This window comes from Sceloporus occidentalis, unplaced genomic scaffold (genome assembly GCF_023333645.1).
Source record: "Sceloporus occidentalis isolate IW3139 unplaced genomic scaffold, rSceOcc1.0.p SCAF_2, whole genome shotgun sequence".
Lineage (NCBI taxonomy): Eukaryota > Metazoa > Chordata > Lepidosauria > Squamata > Phrynosomatidae > Sceloporus > Sceloporus occidentalis.
The window spans coordinates 77901281-77919522 of record NW_028316982.1 but is presented as its reverse complement, the minus strand read 5'-3'; the positions used below and the strand labels follow the sequence as shown (position 1 = coordinate 77919522).

At 41.8% G+C, this 18242-nt stretch overlaps 1 protein-coding gene across 1 annotated transcript in view; it reads right to left on the bottom strand.

The window, feature by feature from the left end:
• BTBD16 (BTB domain containing 16) overlaps positions 1-18025 on the bottom strand; it is a 62709-nt gene extending 44684 nt beyond the window's left edge. The window contains exons 1-7 of the mRNA XM_089507822.1: positions 17862-18025; positions 16156-16276; positions 11456-11532; positions 11210-11353; positions 8717-8845; positions 7374-7488; positions 1507-1576 (exon numbers count right to left, since the gene is read on the bottom strand). Coding sequence (XP_089363948.1) covers positions 1507-1576; positions 7374-7488; positions 8717-8845; positions 11210-11353; positions 11456-11532; positions 16156-16276; positions 17862-17877 — 672 coding nt within the window. The 5' untranslated portion in view covers positions 17878-18025. The remainder of the gene's footprint in view (positions 1-1506; positions 1577-7373; positions 7489-8716; positions 8846-11209; positions 11354-11455; positions 11533-16155; positions 16277-17861) is intronic.
• Between the last annotated feature and the right edge of the window lie 217 nt (positions 18026-18242).

The window sequence follows — 18242 nt, the reverse complement described above, 5'->3', positions numbered from 1 at the left end:
GATGGAAGTCATGTGCTACAAACAACATTACTTTTAATGTGTTGCTGGTGGAGGCTGATTATAAATTTTTTCATCAAATGAGTAACATATACTTTTCCTGCTTACTTTTTAGGAGCAGAATTTTTTTTTTTGGGGGGGGGGTTCTCTGTAAATTTCAAGCATCCCCCCCCCCCCATTTTGTAAGGTATTTTTCTCACAAAAAAGGAATTTAAAAGCAACAGTTAACAAATCAAGTCATTGGTAAAACTGAGTTATGAGGAAAAACTGAGCAACAAGTAAAAGTTCGAAAAGTAAGCTCTGAAGATTGTCAATATATAGCCATCAGGCAGGGTGACCAGATGTCCTATCTACAAAGGACAAGGCACTGTAAAATGTAGGATTTTAAAAAAGTAGGACATTATAAAGTTAAAGCTAAAATTATATTTTATAAAAACAAATTCATGTTTCTTAATCATGCTCCAAATGGAGGACATTTAGGAATTCCTCCTGGACAGAAGGCTGAATGTAGGACATGTCCTGAAAAAGGAAGCTATCTGGTCACCCTGTCATCAGGGCCCTGTGATCTGAATATGTCCTGATGGGCTCATGTTGGTGGCAAGTCTAGCCTTGACTCTGTATTGTACATGAAGCAGAACTCTCTGTCCAGCTGCTAAACTACAAAGAAATAATATATTACTGGAAAGTCTGAAGGACAGCTCCAGTGCCACTGTTCTGCAGAACTCTGTCACCTTCTGTTCTGGACACAGGACCTATTCTTTAAGAACTGTTACTGTACACCTCCTTCCTGAATCACTAAGACTGCCATGTATTCCACAAACATGTGTGGACAAGCAACATCAGATTGCAGTCAAGACAGCAAGAGTTATTAATGAGGAAAAACAGAAAGCAAGGAGAAACTGCAGAGGTTTGCTTTTGCCTGAGCTTACTGGGAAGGGTAAGATTCCACTTCCCTCTTTTTCTCGCCCAACTCCCTGGTGAGTTAACGGAATTCAACTTACTTTTACATTTTGCACTTGGTTTGCAGCAACTTAAGTAAACCATGGCTGAAGGGTGAGAGTGAGAGAAGGAGAAAGAAACGGGCATTTTAAAAGCAGCTGCAACGGTGGAATGGTAGACGCTTAATCAGGACTGATCTTGCCAAATCAAGAGAGCTGGAGGAGATGCATTCTCAATGCAAGTAGATCATGCCTGCTAAACTCCTCCACCCAGTACTGGTACACCTGCCAGCCATTACTCCCAGCAGCCTTCCACTCAGCTTTTCTGTATAGGTTCCCTTTATATGAATGCAAAGTGTCAGCATTAAAATCAGCTATCAGCTGGTCAGCATTAAAACCAGAGCGCTCAAAAAGTACTCTTTTGATATTGAACAATACCTCCTTTGGTGGGGGGATACTTAGGGCTGTACTCCAAAAGAGTGATTTTCCCAAGTTGTGACTATAACTATATGTAGGTTTGGCACTCAAAACTAAACGCAGCATGTAAGCATCCATCAAATTTGCCACTCACCTTGCAGCCTGCAGAATAATAGCTACAGACATTGGACGTGCATATGGTACTTCTCATGACCTGTATGCACCTGAGAGAAAGAAAACAGACTCTAAATGAGAGTAGTGGGTTGGAGACATGCAGAAAAAATTGTCACACAATATTCATCGACCTACTGAACATCAACACTAGCCCCCCCAACTCACTGCCCAACCCAGTCCAGCTCAATCTGCCACACTTTTTCCAGGATATATCACTCACAGTTGGTGTTGCTGCCAGAAAAGAACATTTTAAAGTTCCTCTTTCATACTCCAAATGATTTAATCAGCTAGACTGTACACCTCTTGGAGCCAGTGTTGCATAGTGGTTTGACTATTGGACTATGACTCTACAGACCAGCATACCATTCCCTGTTCAACCATGAAACCCACTGGGTAACCTTCAGGAAGTCACATGCTCTCAGCCTCAGGGGAAGACAATGGCAAACTTCCTCTGAATAAATCTTGCCAAGAAGACCCCATGATAGTGTCACCTTAGGGTCACTGTAAGTCAGAAATGACTTGAAGGAACACAACACACAGAGACCCTTGGAAATAGAAATGGTTGCACGTGGAAAAAATGGCTCTAAGCTACTCTCAGGACCAAATGAGATATGAAGGAAAACTTCACCTCCACCACCCCACCTGTGGTTTTGCTTGAAAATTGCTATTTTTATTTGGTACTTACTGGTGCAGTACATTTATTGAAACCTGCAATCAGCATCTTCTCTGTTTTTTTAAAAAGATAAGAGTGTGTGAGGATGTGTGTGTGTGTGTGTGTGTGTGTGTGTGTGTGTGTGTGTGAGAGAGAGAGAGAGAGAGAGAGAGAGAGAGAGAGAGAGACCAGGACTACAGTGTGTGTGCACATGCATGTGCTTTCAAGTCACCTGTTAACTTATGGCAATCCCATGAATTTCATGGGGTTTCCTTAGGCAAATAATATATTGAGATGGTTTTGTCAGTTCCTTCCTCTGAAATATAGCCAATAGCACTTGGTACTCATTAGCGATGTCCTTTCCAAGTACTAACCAGGGCTGACCCTGCTTAGCTTCCATGATCAGATGGGACCTGGTGCCTTTAGAGTATTTATGCCCTTTATTAGGGGGTTGGTATTCATTACATGTATATCTTGCTTTTTCTCAAGTGAGCTGGGTACATGGTTCTTTCCTCCATCATAATTTTATCCTGATAACAACTTGGCTCACAAAGTGACTAGTCCATGATCACTCAGAGAATTTCATGGGAACTAAAACCTAGATCTTCAAAGTCTCAGTCTGCTAACCACTACATCATATTAGCTTTCTTTCCTCTATGACACTTTTTCCATAAAATGAATCTCCTAATTTTTTTTGCCCACTGTTAACAAGCCTTAAACCCCTCTTGCTGGAATATTGGGTTTCATATTTGATATTTATTATTATTATTATTATTCCGCTCTTTTCCCAGAACTGGGACCCAGAGCGTCTCACAACATTAAAAGAGCAATACAATTAAAAACATAGAAAAGTGATACATTAAAACAGAATTAAACTGTTACAGTATTGAAATAGATTATTAAATGAAAATACAGTTAAAAACATAAAGATATTTAAAACACTTAAAACAATAAAACATCCCAAGCTGGTCCTTTAAAAACATTCTGTTTTAAAGAGCTGCCTGCATAAGAAGGTCTTAGTCTGTCGGCGGAAGGACAACAAGGAAGGGGCCAGTCTTGTCTCCCTGGGAAGGGAGTTAAGTCCAGGGGCTGCCACAGAAAAGGCTCTCTCTTGTGTTCCCACCAACTATGCTTGTGCTGGGGGTGGAACTGAGAAAAGCGCCTCTCTAGAGGATCTCAAGGCCTGGGCCGGCTCATAGAGGGAGATATGGTCTGCCAAATTGCCTGGATCAGAGCCATATAGGGCTGTGTAGGTTATCACCAGCACCTTGAATTGTGCCTGGAAACAAATTGGCAGCCAATGCAACTGTTTCAACAGGGGCATTGTGTGGTCTCTGTAACCTGCCCCTGTTAACAATCTGGTTGCAGCTCTTTGAACCAGTTGCAGTTTCCGAACACTCTTCAAAGGCAGCCCCAAGTCGAGCATGTTACAGTAGTCCAAATGGGATGTAATCAAGGCATGTACCGCCGAGTCAGTAACCAAAGCATGTACAACTGCATCACTTGAGTCAGGCAATAGTTTTAAGAAGTCACGATGATCTTTGGAACACTAGGAAGTTTCACATCAGAAAAGCATGCTGGCCCAAAGACACGTGGAAGACCTAGCTAGCACTAAACAAAGGTTAAATGCTGATCACTCCATTCTCCATCCAGGCTCTCTGCATATCACCTCACAATCAGGCCTGAGCAAGTCCCATCACAAAGCAGTTAAAGACCATGTTTCCTTCTCCCTCTGGCTATGTCCCTATTCACCTCTTCCTAGGCAACCATCCTGGGGTTGTCTGAAATTCAAACAGTCGTTTTGTCAGTCCAAAGTTAAAATCCTGGAATCCTATTGTCCATTCCATGAGAAGACTATCAGGTCCTTATTACACAGCAGGATATCACCAAGCATCCCTCGAGATGCAAGATATAAATATCTGTCCCACACATGGGCAGTTCATTGCTACAGACCAAGGCTCTGCCCTGCAAACCAGAGCTCCACTCTCTGTATTGCCCTCAGGCTCTGTTTGAGCAACTTTTCATCTTCCGTGAAACCCACTCTTCAGGACTAGTAACTTCTAATTCCCTATTTTTCACTATCCAGCCTTTCACACTTTCTTTCTGTTAGCTTTGTTGATTCTGAAGATTACATTGGTTCTCTGTGTTTGTATGTATCTTTGTACATTTCTAAATAAAAACTCTTTTATTCACTGAAACTGGAGTGTCTTTACAGTTAGTATTGGTATATATAGGTGGAAAGATCCCCTTACGTCAAATGGTGGGGTGGGATCCCTGTGGGGGGCTCCTGATCCCTCCTCCTCCTCTTCCCAAACTTTTTTTATGTGTAAAAGTTACACATGCATTGAGTTAAATGTTGAATTTACTTAAATAAAACTGTTCTAATTTGAATGATGTTATTACAAAATGTTAACATATGGATATACATGAATGTGTGAATGAAAATATGCACACTAATAAACAAAACATTTTTATTCATAATCTATGCTGAGAGAGTAGCGTAAAAAAGACCACTGCTTTAAGTTACCCAACCTCTCACAGGCCTCCTGTTGAGCTAATACAGTAATTGCCCCAAGATACCAAGACACTGTCACTGTTAGTGGGGACCCCAAGCCTCCCCAACTTTTTAGGTAACACCACTGAGAAAATAATTTATTGTGTAAGGTAAATAACACAGTCTTTAGGCCAAATTAAATTGGGGGAAATTATGTGATGAGAACGTTGCATTCCCAGCACCATGTCCTTGATCTAATTCCGTTCTCTCCTTGCTGCTACTTTTGTCATTTTCTTTTTAAAATGTCAAATAGTTTGGCTTTCAGCTGTCACTAGACACTGTGTTCCCACATTTTTAACTAGGAGACTTTAATATTACCAGGAAAGAAAGAGAAGCAGCATGAAAGCATGTGTGCTGAACTTCTCAGGATATTTAATTCTGTATCCAGTAAATTTTCTACAGCCACCCACAGCATTTTGCTGCCTGAATAGACTGCCTGATGAAGACTAAGATGGATCCTCCACTCCATATACTAAAGGTAATCAGATTAGCAGTTGGACCTTACTTCAGCACTGGAAGTAGTAGTGCACTACTAACTCTGGGTGCAAATACACTATAGAAATAATGCAATTTACACCACTTTAAATGCTGTAGCTCCATCCTATGGAGTCTTGGAATTTGTAGAATTCAAAGATATAGCTGTGTTAGTCTGTGGAATCGGTATGTAAAGAGATCTCATAGCACCTTTGAGACTAATTGAAAGAAAGCATGGCCTTTCATAGACTTACTTCCTCAGATGCATTTTTATTTGTAGTTTTATCTGGGATTTGTAGTTTTACAAGGTCTTTAGCCTTCTCTTCCAAAAAGTGTTGGGGCCTCACAAAACCACACGCCCCAGGATTCTGTAAGATGGAGCCATGGCAGTTAAAGTGGTGTCAAAGTGTAGACACAGCCTTTGAAGGCATATCCTTAGCTTAGGGGGCAAGGATGGCACACTTTTCACTTCTCAGCATCCTCCACTCAAGGTGACTTATGGCCTGCCTAACACTAGGGCATGGAGAGAGCCAGTGTGCCTTTGCAGTTTGAGTGCTGGACTCCAACTCTGGTTCAATTCCCCACTTGGCCATGAAACCCATTGGGTGACTTTGGGCAAGTCACATGCTTTCAGACTCAGGAGAAGGCATTGGCACACCTCTTGTGAACAAATCTTGCCAAGAAAAACCCCATGATAGCTTCATCTTAGGGTTGCCATAAGTCAGAAACCATTTGAAGGCACACAACAGACATCAAACTCTAGAGCAGGCCCTGTCATTTTGTTTGGTTATCCAGTAGGATCACAGAATTGGAAAACAGCCAGCCTTATCTATTTGCCACTTCCTAAGATGCCATGAACTTTCCAAGACCACCAATTCTCTTTGTCCATTGCCGGGGGAGAGGGGATTTGAATATACATTGCAAATTCTAAAATATGCCAAGGCTGCACCTGCACTGAAGAATTATTGCAATTTGTACACTGGTTTAACTGCCCTGGCTCAATGCTATGGAATTCTGGGATTTGTAGTTTTGTGAGCTATTTAGCCTTCTCTATCAGAGAGCTCTGGTGCCACAACAAACTACAAATCCCAGGATTCCACAGTACTGTGCCATTGCAGTTAAAGTTGTGTCAAACTGCATTGATATTGCAGTGTGGCAGCAGCCTAAGAAAACAACCCCTTAGTCATACACGGTAACATAATAATTTAATAAAGCAAATGAAACGAATATCCAAAACCTTTATTCCATCATAACAATTAGTAATAAAGCTGAAGAACCACAAAGTTCTGGAACCTGCAAGTTAATTCAATGCTCAATGTATGGTAATGCCTCCATATATGAAAGTGAACTGTTTTAAAATATGTTTACTTCAGCAGCTACTGAGATAAATTTCACTGTGCCAAGGCTAGTGTGTCAATCCCAAGTGGAACATTTTTAAAATGCAGTTTTAAAAATATAGGAAACTATTCCAGTAAAATAACAACCCCGATGATTCATTCCACATCTCTTGGCAGGCAAAGGGTGTCAACTTGTGCTTCTGCTGAGTGACAGAAGGACATATTTCTGCCATTCTATCACTCCAATAATACCAAATTCATGAAGAATTTTGGGCCAAGAGACACAGGAATCTGCCAGTAAGAAATAACTTTGGGTTGACCTAGAACTTGGGCTATGGGAAGGTGCACAACATAATTACATCATCAGGTCTGCTATTCATGGTGTGCAATCCTGCTCTTCAGATTTGGCTGTACAATATAACTAATGTTTTAATGATCAGCTGAGGAGGCAACAATTGTCTAGGCGGCAAATTTGTAACTGCCCCCTTCAGTAGCAGACATTTGTTTGTCACAGCACATGTTTTGCCACAAGTACGTATCTTGCATTTAGCCTGAATTGTCTTGAAATTGGTCATGGGGAAGTAAACATTGGCTGATTGCTGAGGCCAATGTAGGAGGAGGGGACCATGGGATACATATTACAAGGAATACCTATTCCCTTTAATGTCTAATTTTGAGATTTGCAAGGTCTGATCCTGTGGGGTAATTTAAGTTTCCTGAGGTCTCAGCCTTTGGTAAGGAAACAAAAATATTTAAATATCAAAAATGTCAAAACCAAGCCAGTTAGGGTCTAGCTTTAAATTAGCAGAGTAGCAGAAATGGCTACTTACTTCTGGAAAAGGCTAGGAAATTGTAATATGTTTGCAGAAGCCAGGATTCCCAGGACATCTTCCTCATTTACTTCAGGTTCAGAGTTGTATAGGTTCTTGAGTGCAATCGCAAAGGCTTCATGTACGACATAATAAATAGACACACACACATATATGAACAAAGAAATAAACCCACACACAAACATAAACAAAGAAGTACATCCACACACAAGCATAAAAAGAGTTAAGCATGAGCTCTTCTTGAGAGCTACAGTGGTTTCCCCTGTTCCCTGATTTGCACAATAAAATTAACTGAAGTTAACCATTATCAATAGCAACTTATTCTGTGTGATAGCAAATGGCAGACTGATATCAAATCACTGTTTTCTGTCAGAAGATCTGGACAATATTCTTCTGAACTTTCAACGACTGGGGAAGTTGCTCTGATAGCACAAATATTACCATCTTTTACCAATACTTTAACTTTAATAGTTTAATAGTTTAACTTTTGTAAGATGGCTTGAGTCCCAGGGCTGTTGTTCCATGGATACAACAACAACAACAACAGAAAAGGAGATGCGGGGGGGGGGGGGGAGTAGAATCACATATCCACAAAGGATGAAAATACATAGTAAGCCACATACCATGTAAGATGCATCCACTTTTTGAAAATATTCAAAAATATATAAATTCCAAAAAGCAAACCTTGATTTTGCCATTTTATATAAGGCTCACCATTTTACTATCTATTGCATTTAAGGAGACTTGAACTTCCACTGATTTTGGTATCCATGGGTGGTCCTGGAACCAAACCCCAGTGGAAACCAAGGGCTCACTGTTCATGTTGACCTGACTGAAACCAGCACATCCTGGGTAAGAAGGTTAAACCTCCTCTCTTCGGTTTTTTATCTAAAATTTCTCTCTGTCTCTCTTTCTATTCCCCCCCCACTCCGCCCAGACACATACTGTCATTCAGGATGTATCAAAGTAAGTAAAATTCCATTAGCACCATTGAGAGGATTAATTCATTTTTAAATTTGCATAGAACATCTAGGTCCTATATCAGCTGGAAATATCATAGCCACAGTCATAGTCTTCCTTATGTTATTAGATTCTAATTCACGCCAGGCTCCAGTCAGTGTTCAGAGATTATAGGAGCTGTAAGCCACAATGTTTAAAAAGCCTTACATTCCCCATCCTGTTCCATAAGGAAATACAGTGTAGGTATTATAAACATATAAATACCCAAATCAACTCACATGGCACCCCCAGTGCTTAATGCTTTTCAAAATAAACAGCCAATGTAAAGAACTGTAAATTATTTATACTTGCAGAAAGTGCCAGAAAATAAATCAAGGTATTACCAAATCGAGTGACATCTGGATCATTAATCTCCAAGGCAATTGTGACTTTGGGAGTTCTTTGCTTCTGTTCACAGATATTTGTATGTTTCCAGCCAGAGAGTAGATGCTGTTTATAATAACATCTGATTTCTGCTAAAAACATTGAGAACACAGGAAAATTGGTAAGGAATATATAGCACTGAAGAAAGACATGGCTATTTGAGCCAAAAGGGGACTGGGAAACAAAACCAAATCCAGTGCAACTATTGGTATAATGGCAGCCAAAAGAGAAGAGAAGATAAAAGTTTAGACTGTTTAAAAAGCTTAAGCCCATGTCTTAAAAGTATTTGCTTATAAAGACTAGGGTTGCCATATCCCGCCGGGGGGCGGGACAATCCCGGTTTGGGCGGTGCCATCCCAGTCCCGGTCCGGTTTGGCGCCCAAACCGGGACGGCCCCACCCACCGCGGCCACCTCAGCCCCCGCGGCGGCTCCAAGGCCTTGCTGAGGCCTGGGAAGGCTCTCTGCGGTTGGAGCTCCAGCCGCAGAGACGCTCCCTCCCGGGCCCCAGTGAGGCCTTGGAGGCAGCTCCGCGGTCGGAGCTCCGGCCGCGGGGTCCTCAAGGCCTCCGCGAGGCCAAGGAGGAGGAGGAGGCTGCTTCCCACCACAGCGATCGCCGCGATGAGGGGCGGCCCCCGCCTCCTTCCCGGCCTGGGAGCTGGCCAAGGCTTCCTCCCAGAGCGGGAGGATGAGGAGGACGCTTCCCCTCGCGGCGATCGCCGCGATGAGGGGCGGCCCCCGCCTCCTTCCCGGCCTGGGAGCCAGGCCCAGGCTTCCTCCTAAGCCGAGGAGAAAGCGGAGACTGCTCTCATCGCAGCGATCACCGCAATGGGAGCCAGCCTCTGCCTCCTTCCCAGCCTGGGAGCCAGGCCCAGGCTTCCTCCTAAGCCGGGGAGGAAGCGGAGACTGCTCTCATTGTGGCGATCGCCGCGATGGGAGCCGGCCTCTGCCTCCTTCCCGGGCTGGGAGCAGGCCTAGGCTTCCTCCCAAGCCGGGAGGAGGACGAGGCTGCTTGGCACCGCGGCAATCGCCGCGATTCCAAGCGGCCCCCGTTCCTCCTCCCTGCTTGGGAGCCGGCCTAGGCGTCCTCCGAAGCCGGGAGGAGGAGGAGGAGGACAGGGTTTGAAAATGTAGGACTTTTTTTTTAATTTCCTAGCCAGGAAATTAAAAAAAAAAAGTCCTACATTTTAAAACCTGGTCCTACATTTGTCCCGGTTTGGAGGTCCACCATTATGGCAACCCTAAGACAGAAAAGGTTTTTTAAAAATGTAATGCATTACATTTATTATGAGTCTTTTAGTTGACTTTGACTTAGGGCAGGCCTATCAAATGGTTTTCTTGCCAAGATTTAGTCACAGGAGGTTTGCTGTTGCTTTCCTCTAAGACTGTGGGAATGTGACTTGCTCAATGTGACTTCATTGAATGGTTTTCCATGACTGAGCGGGGATTTGAACTCTAATCTTTTAGAGTCCTAGTTCAGTACTTACACCATCACATTACACTGGCTCTGGTGCATTAATTTCAACCTAATTATCTTTAAAGGGCATTTTCTTTGATGGCTCCCACCATCAAAGGTTAGATGGGCCTTCTTTGTGATGGCATCCCATTTATGAAGCTTGTAGTAGCAAAGTTAAAAGGTTAATGCTGCAGGACTTTTAAACTGATATTGGCCTGAACCCTTCTGATTGCCCCAATAAGAGTAGATTCATTGAATCACTACTGAAATGGTAAACCAATACACAGACAAATTTTGGAGTAACATTCATAATTTAATGACAAATATACCCCACACAGATATTCCTTTAGATCCTCATATTTTTCTGTTAAACATGACATGTATATTGGAGGATGTCTATGCTAAGAAATTGTCACATCTAATTTTCTACATGGTAATGCTGGCTAGGATTCTCTATGCTCAATACTGGAAAAACAATGTGGTACCAACTGAAGAGGAATGGTTAATTAAGTTGTAGGAAGCTAAGAAATTGGATATTTTGAAAGAAGACCTGAAGGATAAAGACATAAATGTTGTAATTAAGGATTGGAAATACTTAGATAGATACTGTGTACTTAAGGCATTATAACCTCTGCTGCTTAACTTTGTCTAATTTGCCTAACTCTCCTTGTTTTAACTTTTTTGCATAACATAAATATATTTGTGATATTCATATATTTTCATAGAAGCTGATGATTTAATACCAATTTCGAGGAATATAAATGGCGTTATAAAAGCGGGGTACCATGTGTTATGTTGGAAGTGTATGAAACTAATGTGGATTATCATATAATCATTTATGTTTTTTTGTTGTTGTTGTTTTGTCTTGTATGTTTTGTATTATGTCTTTTTATATGTTTTCTTAATAAAATAAATTATATATATATATATATATATATATATATATATATATATATAAGCAATGTATAAACAAAATAAACATATGCTTGTTGGCAATACCTTTGTTGGCTTTGGGACTAATGTCTTCAGTATGTAAGTCACTGTTCTTTACAGCTGTAGCAAGCAGCTGTGAGAGGACCTGGGATTTAAAGAAGTACATGCGATGAAGTTCCCATTCAAAGTCCAAGCACTGCAGTGTAATATCTGAGGAGAGAAAGTGAAAGAGTAAGAGTGGGCTGGTGTTTTCCAAGAGGTGACAGGCCAATCCAACAAACTGGCATATGTGTCTCAAGTAGTGCAACCCACCTGGCTCCATGCCTTCTGTAATCTTCTGTGTGAAGGAAAAAAGCATCTCATTTGGGTCTCCTTGGCGGGAGAAAATCCTTAATGAAGATAGAAGGAGGAGAAGAAAAAGATTTGCATACATCTATAATGGTTTTAATGTTATGCACATTAAATGGCTAAATCTGTGATTGCAAAATGGTGATTATGCAATGTGCTCTGAATGAATTTGGGTGGAATAAAGTCACCAAAGATTTTGTCTTTTTCTTTCCTTCACAAGGTTGAAATGTCCTGGGGATATGAGACATTAAAGTACATTTTCTGTTTCTGAAATACCAAAACTATAAATAAATGACATTTTAGAAATAAAATATAGGGGGAAATGAACCAGTGGGGCAGGTAATGGATAAGTAAATAGCAAGAGAAGTGAACTTCAACATTGGGAAGTCCATGAAAGTGCCAATAAATCCAGGTAAGTTAGAAATAACTGAAAAAGAATCCTTCAAGCAGCAAATGGTCACAACACAATTGCAAATATATATTTTTGCAGTGCTCTAAGTGGCTGTGAGAAACCTTTTGCTAACTGAACTTCATGACATTTAACAGCTTGGACAGAAACATATTCTAACACATGTGGAAAGGGATTTCCATTTGCCAAGGGAGAAACCTCCAGGCAATTCTCTTATCCTCCCCCCCACCCCCACCCCCCTGCGCGCAGCTCCTTTTACTATGTCTACCATTCGCACTTTTTCTTTGTGGGAACATTTAGTGAGGCCTGCAGAGGGAATGAGGAAATAGGAAAGCATCATAAACCAAATGCAAGTTAGGGTCCAGACTGCTCTCTGGACCAAATCAAAAACCAAACTGTATTTGGACTGCTTTGACTGGAATTACAAGGTTTTTGAAGACATGAAGAACTTCACATACTAAGTGTATGTTCTTTCTTATGAAGAAAATACCACCACTTCCTGCAAATTTATCTAGAACAAACCATTTAGAAGATTATAACAATTTGGGATAAGGATTCATTGGCTCTATTGGCAGTTCCATGCAGACTTATAGAGATGGAGTATCCCTTATCCGGAATTCTGAAATCAAAAATACTCCAAAATTCAAAATTGTCCACTTGAGTGGCTGAGATACTGACATCTTTCTTTTCTGATGGTTCACTCTACATAAACTTTATTTCATGCACAAAATTGTTTAAAGTGGTACCTATTCATCTACTTGCATTTACATACCTTTGAACTGCTAGGTTGGCAGAAGCTGGGACTAGTGATGGGAGCTCACCCCATCATGCAGCAGCCAGGCCTCAAACTGCCAACTTGCCAATCTTGCAATCAACAGAGTCAATGTCTTAATCACTTGAGCTACTGCATCCCATCACTAGTCCCAGCTTCTGCCAATCTAGCAAATGCAAGTAGATACTGTAAATAGGCACCACTCTGGTGGGAAGGTAAACAGTGTTCTGTGCAATCATGCTGGGCACATGATCAGTGTAATCTCTGACAATGCTGGCTCTTTGGCTTAGTAATGGAGATGAGCACCACCCCCTTTTATCAGACACAACTTGACAACCTTGTCAACAGGGAATACCTTTACCTTTATTATTCTTTGGTCGTATCATGATTAGGCACAACTCATTAGAAAAGACAATAATGCTAGGAAAAGTATCAGGTATGGAAAGAGATGAAGACCGCACACCAGATAGATAGACTCAAGTCAGAGAGGTCGGAGGTATGAATATACAGGACCTAAGCACAGTAGTAGAGGATAGGGAGACTTAGAAATGCCTCATTCACTAGGTCACCATGAGGCAGTTAACAACAAATATATGCAAATATGCCAAAATTTGAAAAAATCCAAAATCGAATGGCAAGTACATTTCTGTACCAAGCTGGGTACTCATTCTAGTGACCTACAGACGGATGCCAGGCTGAGTTGACCCGGAGCCCCTGGCTGGTTATGAACTCACAACCATGTGGCTTGTGAGTGAGTGGCCGCAGTACAGGCATTTAATCACTATGCCACCAGGGCTTCTTCTGGTCCCAAAATTTCAGATAAGAGAGACTCAGCCTCCAGAATTTTATTATATTTGATGTAAGATAAGATTTGATGGGGAGTTGTTTTACAATGAAGGACAAACAAATTAGACACCATGTGCAGAATTATCTCCTGCCAAAAGTAAATGGTAGAACACCTATAAACAATTTAGTATCAAATAGTTGTTCCTGAAACATAAGAAATACATGCAGTAGATGCAGAACAAAATTCGCTTAACAGATTATACATCTATTATCCTGGCTCCTAAGCATGAACAATGTGAGAACCGTTAAACACTAACATCATTTTAGAAAATGAGGTGCTAGTTGCCTTATCACACTACAGTACAATGTTATAGTGTTATATCCCATTCTAACTGCCATAGCAACATCTTATGGAATTCTGGGACTCATAGGCCCATTACAAATGGGCCTTAAAGTATGCGACGAGCACGTACTAGGGTTAAGAAGGGGCGGTGCTTCCGCACCCCCCTAACCCTAGTACGCGCTCCGCGTGCACAAAATGGCAGGAGCCGTTCCACACAGCTGCCGCCATTTTGACATCTTGGACGCATAGTGTTCAGATGTGTCGCGGTGGAAGTGATGTCATGAAAGCGCACCTTGCGCTTTGCAGTGCCACTTCCGGGGCCCAGGAAGGAGCGCAATTTCCGCGCTCCTTCCTCAGAGCGTCTGGGAGCCCCGCGGTGTGGCAGCTGTGGCTCCTGGATGCTGCAAGCGGCGGCAGCGGGAGACTGCCGCAACCCAGCGGTTTGTAACCCACCATAGTATAGGGAGGGGCCTTTAGAATTCTCAGCCACAGAGCTCTTGGGCCTCAATAAACTACAAATTCCAGAATTCCACAAAATTTTGCCATGACAATGGAAGTAGAATATAGTGCTATAACAATGCAGTGTGATATATGGCCCTAAAAGTAAAAGCTGTTGCAGTCCAGATGCTCAGATAAAAACAGATTGTCTGGGAGAGCAAAAGAAACTCTTAGCAGAAGATCTCAGTGCTTTAGAGCAGCTGTGGGCAACCAGTGACTCAGTTCCTAACTTCAAAAGCTCTCTGTAAGAGGTCCATTCATGTTCAGGTTTCTGCAAAGTGGTCCATCTCTTCAACAACAGTCCACTAGGTGGAGAAGAAGAAGGAAGATGGAAAAGAGAAAGAGAAAGAAAGGGATGGCAGAAGCAGACAGTAGATGGATTCACCACAGTTTGGATGTCTGTCTATACTAGCTGCAGTCCTATCTACCACCCACATATGTTCCACCACAGATTACTCCTGATGGATTATAGTCCTCAACAGAACAAAGGTTGCCAGCCCCTGGTTTACATGTTGTAATATCTAGAACCAATTTATTGACCTGGAGTCCTAATTGGAAGTTCTGAAAAACCTCAGATTTTTTACTGTGCATTCGAGAAATTGGCTGAGATCTTGGTTACAACATGTAACTTTACCATGTTGTAGCAATGTCCTTGATAGGATACACAAACTTTCTAGCGAATTGCAATGATGCATATCAGGGCATCTCACTGTGTTGAATATGGATCAACCCAAAGAATTCTAAATACTTTCCCCTAAACTTGAATGGCCAGAATTCCATAAGATGTTGCCATGCTAATTAAAGTGGTGCTTTAACTGTGGAAGTGTGCAAGTGCCCTGATGACCAATTAAATTGCAGGTTTTAGAGAATATGTGTTGTTAAGAAAAAATAAATAACACACACATTTAAAACAGTGTACTTTCTGTTTTATCTACGTATGGAGTCCCAGGTCCAACTCCTGGTATCTTCAGTTGAAAGGAACAAACAGTAATAGGAAATACCTGTCTAAAAACTGTGAAGACAGGGAGAGAAGTCTGAGGAAGAAAAGGCAGTCTCGAATGACACTAATAGGAACTACTGTCACTTTTCAATAAGAAGTATCTGTAACATCTTCTCATTTAAAAAATTCTGAAGCTTGTCTAAGAATTTCAAAGTGGCATGATGGTAAAGATGAAAATAACAATTACAAATGTAAAACATATAAACCTTGGTAACCCAATTACATGGCTAGTGGTATTGTGGCTGCTCCAACACCAAGTTGTGCCAGGCATTTAAAAACAACTCTAACTATCATGAAGCTAATACATGCACACACATGCAGAAGCACATACATGTACACAAGCACAAGGCTGTAGTTCTGTACTGATCCAACTGAAATTAATGAGAACCAACTTCAAATAATTTGCTCAGGTTCCAATCCATGGACAAAAACAAACAAACAAACAAAATCAAACACCTGTAACCATGAAATTATAATTTCAGGCTGGAATTGATCAATGCTCATAATAAGCCTGGATTTCAAGTTCCTACTACAAAGACAGAGACAGACCTATATATCTGGAGAGATCTTATATAAGGTTTTGACAGCTTCACATTCTATCAGTAGGACCAATATTGTCAAAAATAAAGGAACCCAACTCTTGCCCTGAAAGCCCCAGGATAGGTTCGCCTTAGGGTCACCATAAGTCATAAACAATTTAAAGGCACACAAAAATATTTAGGCCACTTTGATTTCTTACCCATTCTGTTGAATATAACTAGGATTTCTTCCTAATCCTGAGCCAAATGGCCAGCAGTAAGGAAAATTTCCATATTAAAATGGTTTTCACATTTTAAACTGACTTCCGCCTATTTACCTGGGTCTTTGTTTTGGCTTTGGTGGTACAATTTTAAAAGCATATACATTAGATCCTTTCCGAGCCTCCATTGTTGCCTTCAAGGCTTCTTGTTCTTCAGACAGGGACATGGGTGTGTCAACTGCAGAATAAAAATAACAACCAAACAAGGACATGCTATATATCAGGGTAGGGAAACTCTTTTTGTTCCAAAGGTGGCACTGGTTTTAAGTAAGCAGGTCATCCATGGATGAGTGGGGACATGGTCTAAAAGGGACAATGTTGAATTTCAACTGCCAATATGCTTGTTTGATGTCTTTAGAGTTGAGAAATCTGTTAGCCTTGTTTGGAAGAAATCCTAGTGATCATACTCAATGGTGAAGAAGCATGGGAATTGCAGTTTAAAAAAATCTGATACGCCACCTTTGCCCACCACTGATCTATTGCTTATGTGAACTGAACTGTGATGTATATCAGAGAGGAATGACAGAGGTGCAGGAAAGGGCCTGTAGAACAACAAAGAATTCCCCTTGATGATCTGGGCCTCAGACAAATTCTTCCAGGCATACATTTGTTCCCTAGCAAAGCAATTTTGCATTTCCAGCTGCTCCAGTAAGGCTACTCCAAAGATCGATATCACACTTTGGTAGCTTAAACTCAAAGTTTTGGTTCTAAAAACAGATACACCATATATATTCCTGTATAAATTGAGACATTTAGGTCAAAAGTTTGACTCAAAAAACCTGGGTCAACTTATACACAGGTCAAATAAGTATTTGACCCTAATCTCTCCCCAGCCGGGCTACCTCCACAAGGGACAGCCCAGCTGGGGAGAGGCTGGGAAAGGCAATCAATCACCTGCACCTCTCCCCACCTGGGCTCCCTCCTGAAGTCTGACTCTTGACTTATCCACAGGTCATACCAATACCCATAATTTTGGCCCCAAACGTTGACCTTTACTTATACATGAGGTCAACTTATAGACGACTATATATGGTACTTGTTGGATTGACTTGACTTTGGCCCGTTACAAACGGGCCTTTGCGGTGCCCCCGTCACGTGCTAGGGGTTGGCAGAGGACCTAGCGTCCATACCGGCCTCACCCCTAGCACGTGATGGGGGCGTAATAATGGCAGCGCCCTATACACACATGGCATCCGTACATTGCGCGCCAGATGTGACGCCGCGAGTGTGCGAGTAGCGCCTCGCGGCGTCCCATCTGGGGCGCAAGAAGAAGCGCCATTTTGGTGCTGCTTCTTTGCTGCGTCTGGGAACCGCGCAGTTTGGCTGCTGCGGTTCCCGGACACAGCAACCGGCAGCGGCGGCAGAGTGCCGCTTTTCGGCGGTCTGTAACCCGCCTTTGACTACAGAAATAATCCAGTTTGACTCCACTTTAACTGCCATGGCTCAACGCTATGGAACCCTGGGATTTGTCATTTGTTGTGGCACCAGAGTTCTCTCAGAGAAGGCTAAATGTCTCATAGAACTACAGTTCCCAGAATTCCATAGCACTGAGTCATGGAAGTTAAAGAGGTGTCAACTTGGATTATTTCTGCAGTGCAGATGCAGTCTTCATGGCCTAGCTGTGGGCCAATGTTTTGAACCTTACCATGACACCCAAAGTCTCACTCAGTCATCCAACTTTAGTTTAAAGATAGGTCTTTCCTTTTTTTCTTTTTCTTTTCTTTAAAAAAAAGAGTATTCACCATTTTCAGTCACCACTTTACCTGAAATGATTCTCATCAGTGTCTCATTGAGGCCCACACGGGCAGCCTTACTAGCTTGTGAAATTCCAAGTAGGTCACAGCTTGGTGTAAAAGGAGGTTGCCAACGATTGGTGAGTCCAGCTTGCTTGCGGAAAAAACGTGGTTTTAAGGGTAGTGTAACCTAAAAGAAACACATGATTTCAATATTTTGTGAATATTGGAGGAATTATTTTGCTAAAGGAAGGAGAAAAGGGTCCAGGTTACACAGACGACCCACTAAGTAAATACCACTTGTTGGCGGACAACAGTGGAAAACTGTTGCCTTCATGCAGGCTTCTTAAAAAAATTTTTGCGGGCTTCTGTGAAAAACATGATGCTCAGCTATATCAGCTACAGCTGTGG